The sequence below is a fragment of the Salmo trutta genome, chromosome 28 (genome assembly GCF_901001165.1).
Source record: "Salmo trutta chromosome 28, fSalTru1.1, whole genome shotgun sequence".
Classification (NCBI taxonomy): Eukaryota; Metazoa; Chordata; class Actinopteri; order Salmoniformes; family Salmonidae; genus Salmo; species Salmo trutta.
Genome location: NC_042984.1, coordinates 39804056 through 39830797, shown reverse-complemented (window position 1 = coordinate 39830797; position 26742 = coordinate 39804056). Strand labels below are relative to the sequence as shown.

Sequence of the window (26742 nt, the reverse complement as noted above, 5' to 3'; positions counted from 1 at the left end):
CAAACGCCTCCACTGTCAGCACCGCACCACGCCGTACTTACCGTATTATCCACCATTCTTAGGCACTGTAGCGGACTTTCTAGGGATCCCTGAGCTTTGTGCAAAGCAGTCTGTGGCATATAACGTATCAAATATGAAATCAAAAAAGCCTGAAAACAAAATGGGACTTTAACCAAGCACTACACTGCAGTTTGGTGTCTACCAGACCAGTGTGACAGCATCAGCGGGTTCTCAGCTCTCTTCCTGGACCTGTATCTGTACCTGGATCTGTGGTGACAGAGAACATAGCCGAGCACAGGCCTGACCTTCTGACAGACAGCCAACAGAAACTTCCAGCACTACATCAGCCGACCAGTCCTCTCAAAACAACATCAGCAGCTCTACCCACTAGAGAGTATCTGTGGCATTATCAAAATATGAACGGATCTGAAACATAGAATTTTAAACAACAAAGAGACACTAGCCTCAACTCAATACAGTCCCAACCTTATATTCACAATCACATCTCACTAAAGTCTACCACACAGCTAGCTACACATCCAACTACAGTACTGCTGTTATTACCTAAGGCTTAGTTAGCTACAGTACAGGGATACCGCCACAGTTAGAAGCATCTAACAAGAAGACTACAGCAGAGAGACTAGTATATCTAAGTTGTGAAAAGCGACGCGCAGGCCAGGGAAGCAGTAGAGAACAGAGGAAGCAGCGGTCTGTGTCACTCAGCTAGCTAGTAAGCAGACTGGGGACATAAGGCACAGGAGAGAGCGGCAACAATAGTTTCATGCCACCGGCCAAAAACAGAACTGCTGCAGGAAATTCCGGACGGCAGAGAGAGAGAGAGAGAGAGAGAGACTAGGGAAGAGGAGGGAAAGCTGTGGAGAAGAGAAGCTTAGCCAGAAAGAGAGAGAGACCAAGATGAGTTAGTAGTTATAGCAGAGCATGCAGTGCTAAAACGAGCCAAGCATCAGAGCCAAAGCATCAGAGCCAAAGCACAAAGCATAGTGCAGCAGATGACAACTAGGAAAATAAAATGAATACGACAAATAGGGGTGGGTTGCAGCAAACTAGAGAACAGTGAAAACATCACAGGATGGTCAACACCAGCACAGCATGACACCATAGACTGTTTAGGACAGTACGGCTCAGGACAACCAAGTGGGAGACAACAAAAGAACACACAGCAAAACAGCTGAGCATGGCATTGCACAGAAACACATGGGTGCTGTGAGTCCGCGTCCTAACCGGAATCATATTCCCTCCCTTCCTATAAAGAACACTACTAAGTGCACGAGAAAGTGAATAGGGTGCCATATCAGATTGAACCTGGGCTGACTATCAATAGGGAGCCCCAGAGTCAGGCTGCAGTGAGCATTTTCAGGGTCGCTGTCAATAATGGCCGATCCCTGGCTGTGACCCCACTCTCTGAGGGTGTCGCAACAAAACCAAAAAAAACATTTCCATTTCCACACTACACACTTGTACAGGTTACAGACTTATAGGAGCACCCCCGATATGACCTTCGATATGAGCACACTCGGTGTGGATGGAAAGATAAGAGTCAGATAAGGTGAGTTCCTCTGAACTGAAGTGACTGTCTGCTCCTCTTATCTGATCCCGCTCTTATCTGTGGTCAAACGACTAGGCTATAACATCTATTGACACATGAAAACAGGAAGAGAGGACTCGACTGCCTGTCAATAATTAGTCTACGCAAACTGTTTCACTAGGTCAGCATTACAATGGATCACTAATGTCAATGAATGAGTTGATCCTTAAGGTGGGACTGCTAATAGCCTATGCTGTTAGCGATCCATGTATCTCTATGCAACAAGTCCCATGAATGTATTGTGTGTAATACCACTGCTGAGGGAAAGCTTTGTCGCAGGTCAGCCTGGAGTATAGGATTGCCACCCTGACCTCACACACACAGTGCACGAGCAATAACACTGCTTATGCATGTGCGTCTGCACAGCGCATTTGTATGTTTAAAGTGCACATACCAAATGAGTGTGGGTGCGCAGGGCAGTCTGCCACATCTCTGTAGCCAGGCTAGCCATGAGGTAACGCTACATCTACCGTCCAGTTACTGGAGACAGACATCACAGAGGCTGGAGCCATTCTACTGACCGCCAGCAGGGGGCACCACTTGGTCCAGCAGCTTCATGCTGGTCCTCTTCCAGATCTTCTTGATGACCGCTCGCAACTCCTCATTGGCCTGCTCCAGGTTGCCTAGGAAATCAAACACTCTGTAAATGTGTTGGACCAATCAAACTAGCCATTTAGTGGGCCACTGCATAAGAGTATTTAGAGAACATTCTGAGAAACTGTATGACGACTGTGTCCCACAGACTGCGTGTCCTCATTCAGACGTCGTCACTGTGTCAGCTCCCAGCAGCACCCTCTTGTGGCTACAGGCAGTACTACATCCCCTACTATAAAAGGTAGTGTAATTTTTTAACCTTTATTTAACTAGGCAAGTCAGTTAAGAACAAATTCTTATTTTCAATGACGGCCTAGGAACAGGAACTGCCTTGTTCAGAGACAGAACGAGAGACTTTTACCTTGTCAGCTCTGGGATTCGATCTAGCAACCATACGGTTACTGGCCCAACGCTCTAACCACTAGGCTACCTGCCAAGGTAGTGTAATATACCAAGCTCGCCTATCCTCAAAGGTGAATGACCGCACTGCTCACCTTCGGTCTTGATCTTCAGAGCGGTCCTCACCAAGGCAAACAGGGTGGCGTTAAACATGACCGTGCCATCACTGTTCAGGGGCATGTTCATGGCAACCAATCTCTGAAAGGAGTTACGGTTATGCAACGTGTGAGTTAACCAGGGCAAGATTGAGCCCACAAAAATGAACACCTTGTCTAAAATGTGTGTGTAACGTGTGTAGTGTTTGTGCTGTGTGTTGAATACAATGTGTGCGTTTGTGTGGGTGCATAAGCACACCTTGCAGGCCACTCTGTGTGGACACAGCTTGCCAAAGCCTAGAGGAGGCTGGATGCGTCTCAGCAAGGTAACCACATCCAGATGCTTTATCCTGCCCCTGAAAGAGACAGAAACACCAACACTGACAGCAACACACTCCTGACAGCAACACACTCCTGACAGCAACACCAAATACAGAAACAACACAGTGAGAACTAATGTAGATGAATGACTGCAGGTGTGTGTGTGTGTGTGTGTGTGTGTGTGTGTGTGTGTGTGTGTGTGTGTGTGTGTGTGTGTGTGTGTGTGTGTGTGTGTGTACTGTATGTCCAGATGTTATTGCAGACTCACTTAGCCTCAGGGTCGTACTCAGACCAGATCCTTTTAAACTCATCCAGGTGGTGAGGGCCCAGAATAGACCAATCACGCGTCAGATAGTCAAAGTTATCCATGATGACAGCCACGAACAGGTTGATGATCTGAAACAGAGGTAGTAAAACACTCAGTGGACGTGCTTAACTACTCTTGTGGGGACCAGAAGTCCCCACAAGTATACGAAACAAACAGAAATTTGACCAACTGGGGACATTTTGTTAGTCCCTACAAGGTCAAATGCTATTTCTAGGGGGTTTAGGGTTAAGGTTAGAATTAGTATTAGGGTTAGAATTACGGTTAGGGTTAGGAGCTAGGGTTAGTTTTAGGGATAGGAGCTAGGGTTAGGGTTAGGGTTCGTTTTTTGGGTTAGGGTAAGAGTACGGTTAGGGGTAAGGTTAGGGTTTAGTGAAAATAGGATTTCGAATCATCGGACGGTCCCCACAAGGTTAGCTGTACAAGACTTTGTGTGTGTCTACATGCTGTGTGTATGTGTGTGTGTACCAGGAAGGCGCAGAGCATGTAGAAGCTGATGAAGTAGATGATGGCGAATCCGCTGCCACAGGTTCTCTCCTCTCCAGGGTTGTAGTCTGACTCGGAGTCACACAGCTTCCCTGGCAGACATGCCAACATGATCTCCTGCCACACCTCACCTGTAGCACACCTGAGAACATTCAAGTCATATTATAACCCCAACACTACCACAACTATTCACCATCCATAACCGCACACACGTACGCTTGCTCTGATGCCAAACGTGTCCCTAGCACACCACAATATGATGACACATAATACACAAACTAGTCACACACACACACACACACACACACACACACACCTGAAGAGCATCAGGACAGCTTGAGGAAAGGTCTGGAAGTTGTTGTTGTGGTTTATCTGTGTGCCGTCTACCATGGCGATCTTTCCAAACACCTGAAACAAACAAACACAATGTGTTCGGAAGAAACCCGGAAGTCCTGGCGATAAGCTAATCATAATGTCAATTCAAAGAGAAATGTTTGTCAGTTACCTGCATTCCGATAACAGCGTAGATGAAGAATAACATGGCTATCAGGAGGGCAACATAGGGAAGAGCCTAGGAATGAATGCGAAGAGAGAGAAAGACCGTTTCAGGAGTGTGTTCAGACTCAGGAAGAGAAGGTGCACCTTCACCTGTACGGTTACAGTCTGACCCGTATGACTCCTCTGTCATCCCGAGCGGATTATTCTCTCACCTGGAAGGACTTGATGAATGTCCACAGGAGCGTTCGGATGCCCTCCCCTCTGCTGAGCAGCTTGACCAATCGCATGACCCGAAACAAGCGGAAGAATGTGATGGAGATGCGAGCGCTGTCCTCTGTGTTCTGAGACGGAGAGAGAGAGAGAGACAGGAGGTGGAACCTCCATAGGACTGATGGTGCTGCTTTAACACACAGCTAGGAGCAGGCCAGAGATCAACACCCAGTTTGTGTGTGTGTGTGGGAGGGGGGGGGGGTGCACGTCAGTGCATGTGTGTACGCATTCAGGTAGAGGAACATGCAACAGTCCTTGACTTGTGTGAACGCAATGCATACACAGCCACATACATACAGTAGCCACCCAAGACAAGTGTCCCCACTCCTATGAGTCATACAGGGACGTGTCTCCAGACTCGGCGGGAGTGTCCAGACACATGCTTCGTTGGATGACTGCTTTAAGACACAAGCAAAACCACAGCATCTACGTGATCCCAGGTCAAACATGAACAAAGGGACACAACAAAAAAGACTGATAATGAGACGACTATCAACACAAACAAGATCCCAAGTCAGAACTGATCTTGTCCACGGTACCGGGCCACAAAACAGGCAAGACAAAAATCCTCACTAAAGAATATCATTCAGAACATATTTCATTCCAAACGAACGTGACGACATGACTGACAACAGAAACAGCTCTGTGCTGAGACGGTGACGACGATGAGGAAGAGTGGGGTAGTGGAAGGGTCTTCTTACCCCTGGCTCCACAATCACCTTCACCACTGGCAGGGCCTTGAGACCAAAAAGTCTGGGTTAACCACTAACAACTTGACTGCTTCATCACTCATATCACTGATGTCATCAATTAGCCATTGACATTGTTATTGGCATAATGACTTAACTGCTTCACAATGTCATTAGATTTCTTCAGCGTCGATTCAATCAACCCAGCAAAATATGATCGTAACTTCTTCAATTACAACTCAGGAATCAGAAAACATCCATAACAGACATGTTACAGTAAGCAACAGTATCGACCGGACACCATCATCTTTGCCTCTCATGCAAAGCAGAATCACAATAACTTTGCACAGTATGACCACAGTAGCACGTTCGGGTACATAAAACGTGCCCTTCAATTCTACACAGGTGAAGAAGGAAAACTGTGATCTGTACCAGATAACGAGTAGGTCCCACAAACACGAACTCGGTTGAATATTTCAATCATTAAAGTAAATATCCAATGTGATTGTCACTCACTGGTCAAACACATTTATGAGACTGTTACAAGATGACTAACCTGACTAATAGAAATATATTGTTTCACTTAGCTTACTTACCATGTAAGTGTATGTGTGTAAGGCCGTGTGTGTGTGTTTAGATTTGCGTTCCAAACAGAAGAAAAGACAGTGCCACACAAACTTCGTGATGACACAGAGTTACAGAACAGCACCAAGCGTGGATCACTAATCTAGATAACATATTGGAGGGAGGCATTGCAATAACCCTTAGAGCAGTGGTATTCAATCTTTTTCAGCGGGGGACCCAATTTTTTTTTTCCACTTGAATTTCTGGCGAACCCACCACACCCCAAATCTAATGACACAACCTTAAAAATCGTTCGCTTTTTACATTAAAAAAAACTTCAATTCATTACATTTTCATCCCTCTAATCAAAATGAAAAGAAACCAATCAATACATATACTCAATTTAATTACATTTTTCAACTTTTATATATTGTCCCATACAATAATCTGTACTGTTAATATTTAGTAATTTTATTACAAATAAAAGTTTATTTGTATCTTTTTTGGCCCCACTGCAATTCCCCAGTGACCTCGACTTTGAATACAGCTGCCTTAGAGTGTTTCAAAACTATTCTATCATTATAAAATCGTATAAATCTGTTGTCATCACATTTATATTATTCACATACCACATTTTGATCTCCAAGGATCATAGGGTTGCATTCATGATTATCAATGCTACTAAACAGCTAGATAGAGCAACAACTTTCTAAAGAGCTACCTACCATAGTTAATGAACATGTCTGGGACATGAAACAATTTTGAGATCTTGAATGTAGCCCTGATGTTATTGCAAGGCATTCCCTCCAATAGTGCTACAGGACAAGTGACATGAAGATGGCTACTTACATTGATCTCTGTGATTGCAATGTCAACGACGCTACCGACAACAATTAAGGCATCAAACGTGTTCCATGCATCAGCGAAATAGTGCTGTAAGCGCCAGACCACGGACACAAAGAGAAGAGAACAGAGAGAGAACAGAAGCAGAAAGAGAAGGATAGAGATATGTGAAAATACACATGAGTTAAGACATGAAAGAATACAGTAAGAAGTAGAAAAAGCGTCTGAGTGGCACTGTCTGTGAGAATACAAAGCGGCCGGAGGTACCTTAATTGGGGAGGACGGGCTCCTAGTAAGGGCTGGAATGGAATTAATGGAAAGGTATCGAACACATCAAACACATGTTTGATCGCATTCCATAAACTCCATTCCAGCCATTGTTATGAGCCGTCCTCCCCTCAGCAGGCTTCTGTCATGCATACCTCTAAGTAGCCCAACTTATACATATGAAACAGTGAATGAAGTCCTTCTGACTATGATCTGTTATGAACCCTCTATAAGATATTATACGATTCTCACTGATACAGTGCCTACACAGTGCTGAGTTACTGGCCACCATAGACCTAGACCCAACACCAGTCCTGACCAGGGATCATCTCCTAAATTCAGCCGCGGGACGTTTTTTTCTTGAGCGGACGGTCAGGGGGCCGGAACATATTGACCGCAAGAAGCCCAAACAGATATAATATTTGACTAAAACATAATCATTTCAAACCTTGCTTACATTTGTATATGATCACGTGTGCCTCTATCATGCGTGGAAGTACTTAGAAACAGATTTCCCAAATACAAATCACTTGGAGTTGATTTCCTGGTGTTTTCATTTTATTTTTATGTCCAAAAATGAAGATGCCCAAAAAATAAATACTAATAAATGTTGTTTTTTTGTTGCTCAGAGAACATGGGCGGTGGGGCAAATAAAACCATCCGCGGGCCGTGACGCCAGTTGGGGAACCCTGATCAAGACCTATGGGTGACCAGCCCTGACAGAGGTTCCACACTAGGCCAAGGAGCCAACAGACTGGCTTTAGGAGTGAGTCTAGAAAAAGGTGAGGGAGGCAAGGAAGGAAGGAAGGAAGGAAGGAAGAGAGGAGGCAGAGAGGAGGGCAGGTCTATTACAATACTCACATCTACCTGACTGAGAATGATGTCGACTACGCTGCCGATCACCACCAGGGCATCGAAGACGTTCCAGGCATCTCCAAAATACCCCTACAGGCCAGGGTACAGAGCGCACCGCAGGGGGAGGTAGGGAGCGGGGTAGGATGGTCAGTGGAGGGTAAGAAGTAGAGAGGGAAAGGGTGAGCGGGGGGGGGGGGGTGTTAAGGTCAATACTACAGAGGGAAACACTTGACAGAAGGACAGGGGGGTTCAGAGGAGTGAGAGGGGTGAGTTAACTGGTCTATGATGCAAGCTGAGAGGCAGGCCTGACTGGCTGACTCACCCTGGGTCTGAAGGCAATCAGCTTGAGGATCATCTCCACGGTGAAGACGCCAGTGAAGACCATGTTGAGAACGTCCATGGCGTAGTTGAACAGGTGGGACTGGCCATAGTGCTGAGGAAATGGAGAGAGCGAGAGAGAGAGAGAGAGGGGGTCGGAGGAAGAGAGAGAAAGGGGCATTGAAGAACAGAAAGAAGGATGATTAGATAGGACTATATATATATATATAGAGTTAACGAGTCTGACAAAATGTCACAGAACACAGAGAGACACAGAGAGACATAGAGGGACAGAGAAATAGATCCAAACACAGAGACACAGAGAGAGAACAGAGAGAGGGCTATAGAGGGCTATAGAGGGCTATAGGGGACTACAGGAGGCTATAGAGGGCTATATAGGCATATAGAGGGCTTTAGAGGGCTATTTAGAGCTATATAGGGCTATATAGGCATATAGAGGGCTATAGAAGGTTATTTCAAATCAAATTTCAAATCAAATCAAATGTATTTATATAGCCCTTCTTACATCAGAAGGGCTATATAAATCCATTTGATTTGATTTGAAATGTGATTTGAAATAACCCTCTATAGCCCTCTATTTAGAGCTATAGAGGGCTATATAGGCATATAGAGGGCTTTAGAGGGCTATTTAGAGCTATATAGGGCTATACAGGCATATAGAGGGCTTTAGAGGGCTATTTAGAGCTATATAGGGCTATACAGGCATATAGAGGGCTACAGAGGGTTATTTAGAGCTATAGGGGTCTATATAGGCATATTGAGGGCTATTGAGAGCTATACAGGGCTATTTAGAGCAATAGAGGGCTATATAGTGCTATTTAGAGCTATATAGGCATATAGAGGGCTATATAGGCATATAAAGGGCTATAGAGGGCTATTTAGAGCTGTAGAGGGCTATATAGGCATATACAGGGCTATAGAGGGCTATTTAGAGCTATAGAAGGCTATATAGGCATATAGAGGGTTATATAGGGTTATTTAGGGTTATTTAGAGCTATAGAGGGCTATATAGGCATATACAGGGCTATAGAGGGCTATTTAGAACTATAGAGGGCTATTTAGAGCTATAGAGGGCTATATAAGCATATAGAGGGCAATATAGGGTTATTTAGAGCTATAGAGGGCTATATAGTGCTATTTAGAGCTATATAGGCATATAGAGGGCTATATAGGCATATAAAGGGCTATAGAGGGCTATTTAGAACTATAGAGGGCTATATAGGCATATAAAGAGCTACAGAGGGCTATATAGGCCTATGGAGAGCTATATAGGGCTATTTAGAGCTATAGAGGGCTATATAGGCATATAGATGGCTATAGAGGGCTATTTAGAGCTATAGAAGGCTATATAGGGCTATGTAGGCATATAGAGGGCTATAGAGGGCTATAGAGAGCTGGCAGTAGGGACTCACCTGGATCGCCAAACACAGTGTGTTGAGGATGATGAGAACGAACATGACGTACTCAAATCCAGTGGAGTTAACCACATACCAGAACTTATACTGGTAGGGGTTTTTAGGGATGTACCTCCGCAGTGGACGAGCCTTCAGAGCATACTCTACACACTGACGCTAGAGAGGGTAGAGAGAACACAGAGTTAATCAAACACACACACAAACACACACACACACACACACAAGGCTCTTACCTGGTTCTTGTCCAGCTCACAATTCTTGTACTCTTTCTCTCCCTGCTCCTGGAAGGTGACGATGACGAAACCGACAAAGATGTTCATCATGAAGAAGGCGATGATGATGATGTAGATGATGAAGAAGATGGAGATCTCCACACGGTAGTTGTAGATGGGACCCATATTCTCTCTGTTGGAGTCGATGGCCTTGTAGAGCAGACTGAGCCACAGAAACAAACGCACACTAATCAGTGAGACGCTTCGTCAAAATGAACGTCTGGATAGGCATACGCAGGAGTGTGTATGTTCACGTCCGCTTTCGCTGCGTGTGTGTGTGCGTGTGCGTATCTGTGAGAGGCTCTTACGCAGGCCAGCCTTCAAATGTAGAGACGGTGAACAGAGCCATCATGGCCATGAGGACGTTGTCAAAGTTGAAGTCACTGTTGTACCAGATCCTCTCCCTGACCGCAGGCAACACTGTGTCGCCATCCTTATACAGAATGTATGTGCCTCTACGTGAGGAGAGAAGAAGAAGTTACACTTTTACACACAGATTGATATATCTGTGTGACACATTAACATACAGACATATGCACACACACAATGGTAAGCTTACAATTGTATCCAGCATAGTGCAGGGAGGAAAAAATGGAGAGCAATCCAACTCACTTGCATTCCTCCGGGCTGGACTTGGCTTCGTCTGTGCAGCGATAGAACTTGCCCTGAGCGAGAGAACAGAACATTAACAGCTGCTATTCTATCACACACTACCACACACATACAGTTGAAGTCGAAAGTTTACATACACTTAGGTTGGAGTCATTAAAATTCATTTTTCAACCACTCCACAAATTTCTTGTTAACAAACTATAGTTGTGGCAAGTCGGATAGGCCATCAACTTTCTGCATGACACAAATAATTTTTCCAACAATTGTTTACAGACAGATTATTTGACTTATAATTCACTGTATCACAATTCCAGTGGGTCAGAAGTTTACATACACTAAGTTGACTGTGCCTTTAAACAGCGTGGAAAATTCCAGAAAATGATGTCATGGCGTTAGAAGCTTATGATAGGCTAATTGACATCATTTGAGTCAATTGGAGATGTACCTGTGGATGTATTTCAAGGCCCACCTTCAAACTCAGTGCCTATTTGCTTGACATCATGGGAAAATCAAAAGAAATCAGCTAAGACCTCAGACACAAAATTGTAGACCTCCACAAGTCTGGTTCATCCTTGGGAGCAATTTCCAAACGCCTGAAGGTACCACGTTCATCTGTACAAACAACAGTACGCAAGTACACTGCTCAAAAAAATAAAGGGAACACTAAAATAACACATCCTAGATCTGAATGAATGAAATAATCTTATTAAATACTTTTTTCTTTACATAGTTGAATGTGCTGACAACAAAATCACACAAAAATAATCAATGGAAATCCAATTTATCAACCCATGGAGGTCTGGATTTGGAGTCACACTCAAAATTAAAGTGGAAAACCACACTACAGGCTGATGCAACTTTGATGTAATGTCCTTAAAACAAGTCAAAATGAGGCTCAGTAGTGTGTGTGGCCTCCACGTGCCTGTATGACCTCCCTACAATGCCTGGGCATGCTCCTGATGAGGTGGCGGATGGTCTCCTGATAGATCTCCTCCCAGACCTGGACTAAAGCATCCGCCAACTCCTGGACAGTCTGTGGTGCAACGTGGCGTTGGTGGATGGAGCGAGACATGATGTCCCAGATGTGCTCAATTTGATTCAGGTCTGGGGAATGGGCGGGCCAGTCCATAGCATCAATGCCTTCCTCTTGCAGGAACTGCTGACACACTCCAGCCACATGAGGTCTAGCATTGTCTTGCATTAGGAGGAACCCAGGGCCAACCGCACCAGCATATGGTCTCACAAGGGGTCTGAGGATCTCATCTCGGTACCTAATGGCAGTCAGGCTACCTCTGGCGAGCACATGGAGGGCTGTGCGGCCCCCCAAAGAAATGCCACCCCACACCATGACTGACCCACCACCAAACCGGTCATGCTGGAGGATGTTGCAGGCAGCAGAACGTTCTCCACGGCGTCTCCAGACTCTGTCACGTGTGCTCAGTGTGAACCTGCTTTCATCTGTGAAGAGCACAGGGCGTCAGTGGCGAATTTGCCAATCTTGGTGTTCTCTGGCAAATGCCAAACGTCCTGCACGGTGTTGGGCTGTAAGCACAACCCCCACCTGTGGACGTCGGGCCCTCATACCACCCTCATGGAGTCTGTTTCTGACCGTTTGAGCAGACACATGCACATTTGTGGCCTGCTGGAGGTCATTTTGCAGGGCTCTGGCAGTGCTCCTCCTGCTCCTCCTTGCACAAAAGCGGAGGTAGCGGTCCTGCTGCTGGGTTGTTGCCCTCCTACGGCCTCCTCCAAGTCTCCTGATGTACTGGCCTGTCTCCTGGTAGCGCCTCCATGCTCTGGACACTACGCTGACAGACACAGCAAACCTTCTTGCCACAGCTCGCATTGATGTGCCATCCTGGATGAGCTGCACTACCTGAGCCACTTGTGTGGGTTGTAGACTCCGTCTCATGCTACCACTAGAGTGAAAGCACCGCCAGCATTCAAAGTGACCAAAACATCAGCCAGGAAGCATAGGAACTGAGAAGTGGTCTGTGGTCACCACCTGCAGAACCACTCCTTTATTGGGGGTGTCTTGCTAATTGCCTATAATTTTCACCTATTGTCTATTCCATTTGCACAACAGCATGTGAAATCTATTGTCAATCAGTGTTGCTTCCTAAGTGGACAGTTTGATTTCACAGAAGTGTGATTGACTTGGAGTTACATTGTGTTGTTTAAGTGTACCCTTTATTTCTTGGAGCAGTGTATAAACACCATGGGACCACGCAGCCGTCATACCGCTCAGGAAGGAAACGCGTTCTGTCTCCTAGAGATGAACGTACTTTGGTGTGAAAAGTGCAAATCAATCCCAGAACAACAGCAAAGGACCATGTGAAGATGCTGGAGGAAACAGGTACAAAAGTATTTATATCCACAGTAAAACGAGTCCTATATCGACATAACCTGAAAGGCCGCTCAGCAAGGAAGAAGCCACTGCTACAAAACCGCCATAAAAAAGCCAGACTACGGTTTGCAACTGCACATGGGGACAAAGATTGTACTTTTTGGAGAAATGTCCTCTGGTCTGATGAAACAAAAATAGAACTGTTTGGCCATAATGACCATCGTTATGTTTGGAGGAAAAAAGGGGGAGGCTTGCAGGCCGAAGACCACCATCCCAACCGTGAAACACGGGGGTGGCAGCATCATGTTGTGGGGGTGCTTTGCTGCAGGAGGGATTGGTGCAGTTCACAAAATAGATGGCATCATGAGGTAGGATAATTATGTGGATATATTGAAGCAACATCTCAAGACATCAGTCAGGAAGTTAAAGCTTGGTCGCAAACGGGTCTTCCAAATAGACAATGACCCCAAGCATACCTCCAAAATTGTGGCACAATGGCTTAAGGACAACAAAGTCAAGGTATTGGAGTGGCCATCACAAAGCCCTAACCTCAATCCCATAGAAAATTTGTGGGCAGAACTGAAAAAGCGTGTGCGAGCAAGGAGGCCTACAAACCTGACTAAGTTACACCAGCTCTGTCAGGAGGAATGGGCCAAAATTCACCCAACTTATTGTGGGAAGCTTGTGGAAGGCTACCCGAAACGTTTGACCCAAGTTAAACAATTTAAAGGCAATGCTACCAAACACTAATTGAGTGTATGTAAACTTCTGACCCACTGGGAATGTGATGAAAGCAATAAAAGCTGAAATAAATCATTCTCTCTAACATTTCACATTCTTAAAATAAAGTGGTGATCCTAACTGACCTAAGACAGGGATTTTTTTTTAGGATTAAATGTCAGGAATTGTGAAAAACTGAGTTTAAATGTATTTGGCTAAGGTGTATGTAAACTTCCGACTTCAACTGTATAATGAATTGCACACACAACACTCAGTGTGTGTACTGTGTTATCATTGACATTCCATCATACTGCAATAGAGGTAGGTACCTTGAAGAGCTGCACTCCTATGCAGGCGAACATGAACTGTAGCAGCGTGGTGACGATCATGATATTACCAATGGTCCTGATGGCCACAAATACACACTGGACCACATGCTGCAGGGTCAGGGGTCAAAAACAGAGGAGACGAGAGAGAAAAGGTCAGGGACGAATTAACCTCATTGAACCCTCTACCCTTAGCATGAAGATTTGCAGGGGATTTCAGCGGTCGGTTCCCTTGTGGAAGTGTGCTAGTTAGAACTGGTTTTCTCTGGGTGCGTTGTTAAACAGTTGTTCCACTGTGGCCCACTGGACCCCTGTCTCACCTTGAGGCCCTTGGCTCTGTTGATGGCCCTCAGGGGCCGCAGCACCCTCAGCACACGCAGGATCTTCACCACCGAGATGGCGGACGACCTGAACACCAAACAGAGACAGTTATGGCCACATTGGTTGGTTGCTTGATTGGTGGATGGATGGATGGATGAATGGATTGGTTACGTACTGAATGCCAAAGGACACCAGAGAGACTCCCACCACCAGTAGGTCCAGAAGGTTGAAGTAGTTCCTGCAGAAGGCTCCTTTATGGAGGAAAGCCCCAAACGCTGTCATCTGGAGAGCACAGAGATACCGGCGTCAGATATCCTGAACTTATACACTGGGCTGTCCCTTACTAGACACAATAGCTTTAGCCATAACAGTAGATGACATAGACGTGGGCGGACAAACACACACCGTCTTGTTTATCTAACCTTGTGGGGACAAACAATTGATTCCCATTATCCCTGAACCCAACCCTGACCCTTACATAACCCCAAAAACCTAACCCTAAACCTACCCTTTAACCTCTAATCCTAACCCTAACTCTCAGACTAATTTTAACCTTAACCCAAAATCCCCTAGAAATAGCCTTTTTCCTTGTGGGGACACTTGTGGGGACACTTGTGGGGACTTCTGGTCCACACAAGTATAGTGAAACACGTCCACCTACACACAGATCTAGTTCCACTCTTACTCAAACTCCTACGCATGCTTCTCAATGTGAGAATCAATGCCAGAAAAATGGGTGTCTACAGAAACTCAGACACAACAAAGTAAACATTTAATTGCATATCAGACAATCGCCATCACATCTTCTCTCTCTCACACACACACACACACACACACACACACACACACACACACACACACACACACACACACACACATTTAAAACATAGACCAACAAGAACTGTTCTGACATTGGACACATTATTTCAGAGATATTGCTATTCATTTCCTATAAAGATCATAACAAAGATTGCTCAAACGGCAAAGATCACTCAAACTGGGGAGGGGTGGGGGGGGTAAGGTTGCATTCAAAAGATGCGGATGCCAGATCTGTTTATGCTTTAGTTCAGGCCAAACTCAGAACTTGTTGGCTAAAGGAGAAACAGATCTGCCAACCAGGGTAGGAATCTCTATGGTGGAGATTCACAAAGAGGTGACCTACCGCGAACCCTCATCTTTACAGGGCGCAGTTTAAACTGTACACAATAAGAACGCAGTGGATCATGCTACTCTGAAAAAAATTACACAAATACATAATTTACACAAATACATACTTTTGGCTCCAAATGAAAATAATAACAACTCATCGGATAACAACTGATGTTATCTATTGAGCTTCAGGTCCGTTTGTGATTAAAAGAGGTGCCGTGACGGTTGCTGACAGACAAAGGTGAAAAAACGTGCGCCCTTTACAAACAGGCGACATACAGTAGACAGGGGAGTGCAGCAAGGCAGTGGTTGTCATAGAAACCAGGTTACCTTCAACAGGATCTCAAAGGTAAACATACTAGTGAAGACATAATCTGCATAGCCTAGGATCTGGAAAGCAACGAGAAGGTTGGAGTGTTACCACACAAGCAGTAGAGCACAGCACACACACACACAGGGGGAAAGCATTTACCTTCAACAGGATCTCAACAGTAAAGATTGCCGTGAAAGCATAGTCAAAATAACCAAGTATCTGCAAAAGGCAATGTGAAAGTTTAACAGGAGGTCAAGGCATCACCACATGACATGATATTAACAACTTCAGAATGCATCAACCGTCCTAAATTGATAACAAAAGTATAGGTTTGAGTTTTTAGTTCAAATTTTGTTTTTAACATGGATATTCCATATCACCGTTAAACATGATCTTAATGTCATTACTGTAAAATTACTGTAAAATTACTTTCATGGAAGTAGACATCATCTTGGTGCTATTAAAGGTGCAATATGCAGAATTGGCCCCGCCATTTCCTGGTTGGTTCTAATAGTTTGCCTAATTACCATCTAAACCGCTGAGAAATATATTTTCAATAACCAAAAATATTGTTTTTTTCAGCTGTTTGAAGCTGGTGTACAAAACCCGGAAGTAAAAGATGCAAAAACGTAACTTAAGAACGGGAAGCATAGAAATAGCGCACATAGAACACATCTACCTCTTCTTAGGCTTGGTAGAGCATGGTGTTTGCAACGCCAGGGTTGTGGGTTCGATTCCCACGGGGGACCAGAACGGAGAATTTTTTTTATGAAATGTATGCATTCACGACTGTAAGTCGCTCTGGATAAGAGCGTCTGCTAAATGACTAAAATGTAAAAATATATGTACATTTGGTTGGGTCGCCCAAAAAGTTACATATTGCAGCTTTAATTGTCATTTTGAATGTCAGAGAAAAGGCTGCTGCTGCAGCATACATACGATGTTGCGTGCGGAGAAGTTGCGTATGGGGTCCTCAGCAGCCAGAGACACAGAGCTCAGCATAATGAAGACCAGGATGAGGTTGGTGAAGATGTGGTGGTTGGTCAGCTTGTGGCAGGCCACCCGGACCCTGAGAAAGAAAGCCATGAAATTACACATTATTTGTGGGTGTGTGTGTGTGTCTGTGTGTGTGTGTGCGTGTTTCAAGTTTTAATGTCACATGCACAAGCACAGTGAAATGCCTTTCTTGCAAACTCAAAACACAACAATGCAATAATCAATAACAATGTAATACTAGAAAAAACATACGAGAAATTAGAAGAAATATGAAGAACACAATAAATAAGTAACATACTATATACAGGGTCAGTTCAATACCATACTATATACAGGGTCAGTTCAATACCATACTATATACAGGGTCAGTTAATACCATACTATATACAGGGTCAGTTAATACCATACTATATACAGGGTCAGTTCAATACCATACTATATACAGGGTCAGTTCAATACCATACTATATACAGGGTCAGTTCAATACCATACTATATACAGGGTCAGTTAATACCATACTATATACAGGGTCAGTTCAATACCATACTATATACAGGGTCAGTTCAATACCATACTATATACAGGGTCAGTTCAGTACCATACTATATACAGGGTCAGTTCAATACCATACTATATACAGGGTCAGTTAATACCATACTATATACAGGGTCAGTTCAATACCATACTATATACAGGGTCAGTTCAATACCATACTATATACAGGGTCAGTTAATACCATACCATATACAGGGTCAGTTAATACCATACTATATACAGGGTCAGTTAATACCATACTATATACAGGGTCAGTTAATACTATACTATATACAGGGTCAGTTCAATACCATACTATATACAGGGTCAGTTCAATACCATACTATATACAGGGTCAGTTCAATACCATACTATATACAGGGTCAGTTCAATACCATACTATATACAGGGTCAGTTAATACCATACCATATACAGGGTCAGTTAATACCATACTATATACAGGGTCAGTTAATACCATACTATATACAGGGTCAGTTAATACTATACTATATACAGGGTCAGTTCAATACCATACTATATACAGGGTCAGTTCAATACCATACTATATACAGGGTCAGTTCAATACCATACTATATACAGGGTCAGTTCAATACCATACTATATACAGGGTCAGTTCAATACCATACTATATACAGGGTCAGTTAATACCATACTATATACAGGGTCAGTTAATACCATACTATATACAGGGTCAGTTCAATACCATACTATATACAGGGTCAGTTCAATACCATACTATATACAGGGTCAGTTCAATACCATACTATATACAGTTAATACCATACTATATACAGGGTCAGTTAATACCATACTATATACAGGGTCAGTTCAATACCATACTATATACAGGGTCAGTTAATACCATACCATATACAGGGTCAGTTAATACCATACTATATACAGGGTCAGTTCAATACCATACTATATACAGGGTCAGTTCAATACCATACTATATACAGGGTCAGTTCAATACCATACTATATACAGGGTCAATTCCAGTACCATACTATATACAGGGTCAGTTCAATACCATACTATATACAGGGTCAGTTCAATACCATACTATATACAGGGTCAGTTCAATACCATACTATATACAGGGTCAGTTCCAGTACCATACTATATACAGGGTCAGTTCAATACCATACTATATACAGGGTCAGTTCCAGTACCATACTATATACAGGGTCAGTTCAATACCATACTATATACAGGGTCAGTTCAATACCATACTATATACAGGGTCAGTTAATACCATACTATATACAGGGTCAGTTCAATACCATACTATATACAGGGTCAATTCCAGTACCATACTATATACAGGGTCAGTTCAATACCATACTATATACAGGGTCAGTTCAATACCATACTATATACAGGGTCAGTTAATACCATACTATATACAGGGTCAGTTCAATACCATACTATATACAGGATCAGTTCAATACCATACTATATACAGGGTCAGTTCCAGTACCATACTATATACAGGGTCAGTTCAATACCATACTATATACAGGGTCAGTTCCAGTACCATACTATATACAGGGTCAGTTCAATACCATACTATATACAGGGTCAGTTCCAGTACCATACTATATACAGGGTCAGTTCAATACCATACTATATACAGGGTCAGTTCCAGTACCATACCATATACAGGGTCAGTTAATACCATACTATATACAGGGTCAGTTCAATACCATACTATATCCAGGGTCAATTCCAGTACCATACTATATACAGGGTCAGTTCAATACCATACTATATACAGGGTCAGTTAATACCATACTATATACAGGGTCAGTTCAATACCATACTATATACAGGGTCAGTTCAATACCATACTATATACAGGGTCAGTTCAGTACCATACTATATACAGGGTCAGTTCAATACCATATTATATACAGGGTCAGTTCAATACCATACTATATACAGGGACAGTTAATACCATACTATATACAGGGTCAGTTCAGTACCATACTATATACAGGGTCAGTTCAATACCATATTATATACAGGGTCAGTTAATACCATACTATATACAGGGTAAGTTCAATACCATACTATATACAGGGTCAGTTCCAGTACCATACTATATACAGGGTCAATTCAATACCATACTATATACAGGGTCAGTTCAATACCATACTATATACAGGGTCAGTTCAATACCATACTATATACAGGGTCAGTTCAATACCATACTATATACAGGGACAGTTAATACCATACTATATACAGGGTCAATTCCAGTACCATACTATATACAGGGTCAGTTCAGTACCATACTATATACAGGGTCAGATACAATAATATATACAGGGTCAGTTCAATACCATACTATATACAGGGTCAGTTCAATACTATACTATATACAGGGTCAGTTCAATACCATATTATATACAGGGTCAGTTCAATACTATACTATATACAGGATCAGTTCAATACCATACTATATACAGGGTCAGTTCCAGTACCATACTATATACAGGGTCAGTTCAATACCATACTATATACAGGGTCAGTTCCAGTACCATACTATATACAGGGTCAGTTCAATACCATACTATATACAGGGTCAGTTCCAGTACCATACTATATACAGGGTCAGTTCAATACCATACTATATACAGGGTCAGTTCCAGTACCATACCATATACAGGGTCAGTTAATACCATACTATATACAGGGTCAGTTCAATACCATACTATATCCAGGGTCAATTCCAGTACCATACTATATACAGGGTCAGTTCAATACCATACTATATACAGGGTCAGTTAATACCATACTATATACAGGGTCAGTTCAATACCATACTATATACAGGGTCAGTTCAATACCATACTATATACAGGGTCAGTTCAGTACCATACTATATACAGGGTCAGTTCAATACCATATTATATACAGGGTCAGTTCAATACCATACTATATACAGGGACAGTTAATACCATACTATATACAGGGTCAGTTCAGTACCATACTATATACAGGGTCAGTTCAATACCATATTATATACAGGGTCAGTTAATACCATACTATATACAGGGTAAGTTCAATACCATACTATATACAGGGTCAGTTCCAGTACCATACTATATACAGGGTCAATTCAATACCATACTATATACAGGGTCAGTTCAATACCATACTATATACAGGGTCAATTCCAGTACCATACTATATACAGGGTCAGTTCAGTACCATACTATATACAGGGTCAGATACAATACTATATACAGGGTCAGATACAATAATATATACAGGGTCAGTTCAATACCATACTATATACAGGGTCAGTTCAATACTATACTATATACAGGGTCAGTTCAATACCATATTATATACAGGGTCAGTTCAATACTATACTATATACAGGGTCAGTTAATACCATACTATATACAGGGTCAGTTCAATACCATACTATATACAGGGTCAGTTAATACCATACTATATACAGGGTCAGTTCAATACCATACTATATACAGGGTCAGTTCAATACCATACTATATACAGGGTCAGATACAATAATATATACAGGGGCAGTTCAAAACCATACTATATACAGGGTCAGTTCAATACCATACTATATACAGGGTCAGTTAATACCATACTATATACAGGGTCAGTTCAATACCATACTATATACAGGGTCAGTTAATACCATACTATATACAGGGTCAGTTCAATACCATACTATATACAGGGTCAGTTAATACCATACTATATACAGGGTCAGTTAATACCATACTATATAAAGGGTCAGTTCAATACCATACTATATACAGGGTCAGTTCAATACCATACTATATACAGGGTCAGTTCAATACCATACTATATACAGGGTCAGTTCAATACCATACTATATACAGGGTCAGTTCAATACCATACTATATACAGGGTCAGTTCAATACCATACTATATACAGGGTCAGTTAATACCATACTATATACAGGGTCAGTTAATACCATACTATATACAGGGTCAGTTAATACCATACTATATACAGGGTCAGTTAATACCATACTATATACAGGGTCAGTTCAATACCATACTATATACAGGGTCAGTTCAATACCATACTATATACAGGGTCAGTTCAATACCATACTATATACAGGGTCAGTTCAATACCATACTATATACAGGGTCAGTTCAGTAACATACTATATACAGGGTCAGTTAATACCATACTATATACAGGGTCAGTTAATACCATACTATATACAGGGTCAGTTCAATACTATACTATATACAGGGTCAGTTAATACCATACTATATAAAGGGTCAGTTCAATACCATACTATATACAGGGTCAGTTCAATACCATACTATATACAGGGTCAGTTCAATACCATACTATATACAGGGTCAGTTCAATACCATACTATATACAGGGTCAGTTCAATACCATACTATATACAGGGTCAGTTCAATACCATACTATATACAGGGTCAGTTAATACCATACTATATACAGGGTCAGTTAATACCATACTATATACAGGGTCAGTTAATACCATACTATATACAGGGTCAGTTAATACCATACTATATACAGGGTCAGTTAATACCATACTATATACAGGGTCAGTTCAATACCATACTATATACAGGGTCAGTTCAATACCATACTATATACAGGGTCAGTTCAATACCATACTATATACAGGGTCAGTTCAATACCATACTATATACAGGGTCAGTTCCAGTAACATACTATATACAGGGTCAGTTAATACCATACTATATACAGGGTCAGTTAATACCATACTATATACAGGGTCAGTTCAATACTATACTATATACAGGGTCAGTTCAATACCATATTATATACAGGGTCAGTTCAATACTATACTATATACAGGATCAGTTCAATACCATACTATATACAGGGTCAGTTCCAGTACCATACTATATACAGGGTCAGTTCAATACCATACTATATACAGGGTCAGTTCCAGTACCATACTATATACAGGGTCAGTTCAATACCATACTATATACAGGGTCAGTTCCAGTACCATACTATATACAGGGTCAGTTCAATACCATACTATATACAGGGTCAGTTCCAGTACCATACCATATACAGGGTCAGTTAATACCATACTATATACAGGGTCAGTTCAATACCATACTATATCCAGGGTCAATTCCAGTACCATACTATATACAGGGTCAGTTCAATACCATACTATATACAGGGTCAGTTAATACCATACTATATACAGGGTCAGTTCAATACCATACTATATACAGGGTCAGTTCAATACCATACTATATACAGGGTCAGTTCAGTACCATACTATATACAGGGTCAGTTCAATACCATATTATATACAGGGTCAGTTCAATACCATACTATATACAGGGACAGTTAATACCATACTATATACAGGGTCAGTTCAGTACCATACTATATACAGGGTCAGTTCAATACCATATTATATACAGGGTCAGTTAATACCATACTATATACAGGGTAAGTTCAATACCATACTATATACAGGGTCAGTTCCAGTACCATACTATATACAGGGTCAATTCAATACCATACTATATACAGGGTCAGTTCAATACCATACTATATACAGGGTCAATTCCAGTACCATACTATATACAGGGTCAGTTCAGTACCATACTATATACAGGGTCAGATACAATACTATATACAGGGTCAGATACAATAATATATACAGGGTCAGTTCAATACCATACTATATACAGGGTCAGTTCAATACTATACTATATACAGGGTCAGTTCAATACCATATTATATACAGGGTCAGTTCAATACTATACTATATACAGGGTCAGTTAATACCATACTATATACAGGGTCAGTTCAATACCATACTATATACAGGGTCAGTTAATACCATACTATATACAGGGTCAGTTCAATACCATACTATATACAGGGTCAGTTCAATACCATACTATATACAGGGTCAGATACAATAATATATACAGGGGCAGTTCAAAACCATACTATATACAGGGTCAGTTCAATACCATACTATATACAGGGTCAGTTAATACCATACTATATACAGGGTCAGTTCAATACCATACTATATACAGGGTCAGTTAATACCATACTATATACAGGGTCAGTTCAATACCATACTATATACAGGGTCAGTTAATACCATACTATATACAGGGTCAGTTAATACCATACTATATAAAGGGTCAGTTCAATACCATACTATATACAGGGTCAGTTCAATACCATACTATATACAGGGTCAGTTCAATACCATACTATATACAGGGTCAGTTCAATACCATACTATATACAGGGTCAGTTCAATACCATACTATATACAGGGTCAGTTCAATACCATACTATATACAGGGTCAGTTCAATACCATACTATATACAGGGTCAGTTAATACCATACTATATACAGGGTCAGTTAATACCATACTATATACAGGGTCAGTTAATACCATACTATATACAGGGTCAGTTAATACCATACTATATACAGGGTCAGTTAATACCATACTATATACAGGGTCAGTTCAATACCATACTATATACAGGGTCAGTTCAATACCATACTATATACAGGGTCAGTTCAATACCATACTATATACAGGGTCAGTTCAATACCATACTATATACAGGGTCAGTTCCAGTAACATACTATATACAGGGTCAGTTAATACCATACTATATACAGGGTCAGTTAATACCATACTATATACAGGGTCAGTTCAATACCATACTATATACAGGGTCAGTTAATACCATACTATATACAGGGTCAGTTAATACCATACTATATACAGGGTCAGTTCAGTACCATACTACATACAGGGTCAGATCAATACCATACTATATACAGGGTCAGTTAATACCATACTATATACAGGGTCAGTTAATACCATACTATATACAGGGTCAGTTCAATACCATACTATATACAGGGTCAGTTAATACCATACTATATACAGGGTCAGTTCAATACCATACTATATACAGGGTCAGTTCAATACCATACTATATACAGGGTCAGTTCAATACCATATTTGCAATGTGCAGGGATACTGGAGTGATGGAGGTAGATATGTATAGGGGTAAGCATACTATATACAGGGTCAGTTACAATACCATACTATATACAGGGTCAGTTCAATACCATATTTACAATGTGCAGGGATACTGGAGTGATGGAGGTAGATATGTATAGGGGTAAGCATACTATATACAGGGTCAGTTACAATACCATACTATATACAGGGTCAGTTCAATACCATATTTACAATGTGCAGGGATACTGGAGTGATGGAGGTAGATATGTATAGGGGTAAGGGGACTAGGCAACAGGATAGAAGATAAACAGAGTAGCAGCAGCTTGTATGTGAGTGGGTGTGTAGAGTGTGCGTAAAGACAAAACTAGGTCAATAAATATACAAGGTATGAATATAAATTTATGTGCATATTATGTGTGATTGAGCAGATGGAGTGAGTGTGTGTGAGTGAGTGTGTAGGGACCTGTGAGTCTGCATAAAGACAAAACTAGGTCAATAAATATACAAGGTTTGTTAGCTATTTATCAATCGTATTGTTTGGGGATAGAAGTCGTTCAAGAGCCTGTTGGTGCCAGACTTGATGCACCGGTACGGCTTGCCGTGTGGAAGCAGAGAGAATAGTCTATGGCTTGGGTGGTTGGAGTCTTTAACAATTTTACAGGCCTTTCTACCACACCGCCCGATATAAATGTCCTGGATGGCAGGGAGCTCGGCCCAAATGATGCACTGGGCTTTCCACTCCACCCTCTGTAGCGCCATGTGATCGAGGGCAGTGCTATTGCCATACCAGGCAGTGATGCAGCCAGTCAAAATGCTCTCAATGGTACAGCTGTAGAACCTTTTGAGGATTTGAGGGCCAATGCCAAACTTTTTCTAACCTCCTGAGGGAGAAGAGGTGTTGTTGCGCCCTCTTCACAACTGTGCACATGTTTGGACCATTTTAAGTCTTCATTGATTTGGACAGAGGAGCTTGACGCTCTCGACCTGCTCTACTGCAGCCCTGTCGATGTGGAAGGGGGCGTGCTCACGCCCCTGTTTCCTGTGGTCCACGATCAGCTCCTTGGTCTTACTGACATTGAGGGAGAGGTTGTTGCTCTGGCACCACACTGCCAGGTCACTGACTTCCTCCCTGTAGGCTGACTCATCATCGACAGTCATCTGGCCGACCACTGTCGTGTCGTCAGCAAACTTGATGATTGTGTTGGAGTCATGCCTGGCCATGCAGTCGTGGGTGAACAAGGCGTACAGGAGAGGACTAAGCACACACCCCTGTGGGTCCCCTGTGTTGAAAGTCAGCATGGAGGAGGTGATGTTGCCTACCCTCACCACCTGGGGTCGGCCCGAAAGGAAGTCCAGGATCCAGTTGCAGAGGGAGGTGTTCAGACCCACAGTACTAAGCTAGGTGACGCGCTTGGAGGGAACGAAGGGTGTTGAACGCTGAGCTGTAGTCTATGAACAGCATTCTCACATAGATATTCCTCTTATCTAGGTGGGTGAGGGCAGTGTGGAGAGCAATTGAGACTGCGTCATCTATGGATCTGTTGGGACGGTACGCAAAAAAAGTCAGTGTGCGTTTGTTTGCATAATATCCCATGTTTTGAACTGAGGCCTACTCACAGGTTAGTGTTGCTGAAGATGAAGAAAGCGCTGCCCTCAGGGATGGGCGGAGTCTTCTCCTTGACGCTGAGGTCCGACAGCCTCTGAGGGCGTGGCCCAATCGGAACCTCCGGGAGCTCATCATCGTCATCATCGTCGTCATCATCATCGTCAACTGGGGAGACCCAGGATCGGAGACAAAGCAGTGTCAGGGCACGGAAGCTACAGCACCAAAGCTAGGCTGACCTCAGAACAGAAGAGTTTACCTGGAGTATCTGGAGTGGGATACGGCTCCTTCTCCTCTTCCACTTCCTCCTCCAGTGGAAGCTACACCCACACAGACACAAATGACATGTCAGCATCGTATCAGTACTGTTATGAATGCCACATGGTTTAACCTTTAAGTTGCTAAAAATGCAGACGTGAATAAATATCCAAGGGTTACCAGCACAATTTGTTATCTAATGGTGCCTCTGTGTGGTTATGGATTGCTCTCCTCTGACTTTCTAAACTCTGAAACTAAAAATCAGTCTGTGATTACCTTGATCTCCCCATCCTGGCCTTCAGGTTTCAGATCCTCTGCCTTGTCTGTGTCACTTCTGGAGAGAATGACCCCAAACACAAGACAACCGTCAAATCAAATCAAATGTCAGTTACGGAGGAAAAACAAAACCACAACACTATCTCCTATCAGTCAGACAGTATTGGCATTACCTGGAACTCTTATTCCTCTCCTTCTCCTCCTCTTCCTCCTTCTGGGCTGTGTTCAGGCTCTCTGCGTCTGCCAGGTTGTCAACGGCGATGGCCAAGAAGACGTTCAGCAGGATGTCTGATTACACACAGGACTTAAGGGCAACAGAGCTACAACGTTCATCTAACGTTTCAATGTAATGCACTGTTCTTCACTCC

At 42.5% G+C, this 26742-nt stretch overlaps 1 protein-coding gene across 13 annotated transcripts in view; it reads right to left on the bottom strand.

The window, feature by feature from the left end:
• Positions 1 to 26742, bottom strand: part of LOC115166217 (voltage-dependent L-type calcium channel subunit alpha-1D) — an 88940-nt gene that overhangs the window by 10430 nt on the left and 51768 nt on the right. For 3 of the 13 annotated variants that reach the window (XM_029720016.1, XM_029720019.1, XM_029720025.1), the window contains exons 16-40: positions 26548 to 26662; positions 26375 to 26432; positions 26100 to 26160; positions 25855 to 26008; positions 16566 to 16695; positions 15786 to 15845; positions 14340 to 14446; positions 14164 to 14251; positions 13847 to 13954; positions 10451 to 10503; positions 10147 to 10293; positions 9800 to 10001; positions 9564 to 9722; positions 8135 to 8245; positions 7819 to 7902; positions 6697 to 6780; positions 5296 to 5331; positions 4537 to 4665; positions 4332 to 4397; positions 4143 to 4234; positions 3809 to 3968; positions 3284 to 3411; positions 2954 to 3050; positions 2695 to 2797; positions 2128 to 2229 (exon numbers count right to left, since the gene is read on the bottom strand). In XM_029720016.1, coding sequence (XP_029575876.1) covers positions 2128 to 2229; positions 2695 to 2797; positions 2954 to 3050; positions 3284 to 3411; positions 3809 to 3968; positions 4143 to 4234; positions 4332 to 4397; positions 4537 to 4665; positions 5296 to 5331; positions 6697 to 6780; positions 7819 to 7902; positions 8135 to 8245; positions 9564 to 9722; positions 9800 to 10001; positions 10147 to 10293; positions 10451 to 10503; positions 13847 to 13954; positions 14164 to 14251; positions 14340 to 14446; positions 15786 to 15845; positions 16566 to 16695; positions 25855 to 26008; positions 26100 to 26160; positions 26375 to 26432; positions 26548 to 26662 — 2634 coding nt within the window. Of the gene's footprint in view, positions 1 to 2127; positions 2230 to 2694; positions 2798 to 2953; positions 3051 to 3283; positions 3412 to 3808; positions 3969 to 4142; positions 4235 to 4331; positions 4398 to 4536; positions 4666 to 5295; positions 5332 to 6696; positions 6781 to 7818; positions 7903 to 8134; positions 8246 to 9563; positions 9723 to 9799; positions 10002 to 10146; positions 10294 to 10450; positions 10504 to 13846; positions 13955 to 14163; positions 14252 to 14339; positions 14447 to 15643; positions 15704 to 15785; positions 15846 to 16565; positions 16696 to 25854; positions 26009 to 26099; positions 26161 to 26374; positions 26433 to 26547; positions 26663 to 26742 lie in introns of all 13 variants that reach the window. The other 10 variants (XM_029720018.1, XM_029720017.1, XM_029720020.1 and 7 more) reach the window with 10 other exon arrangements.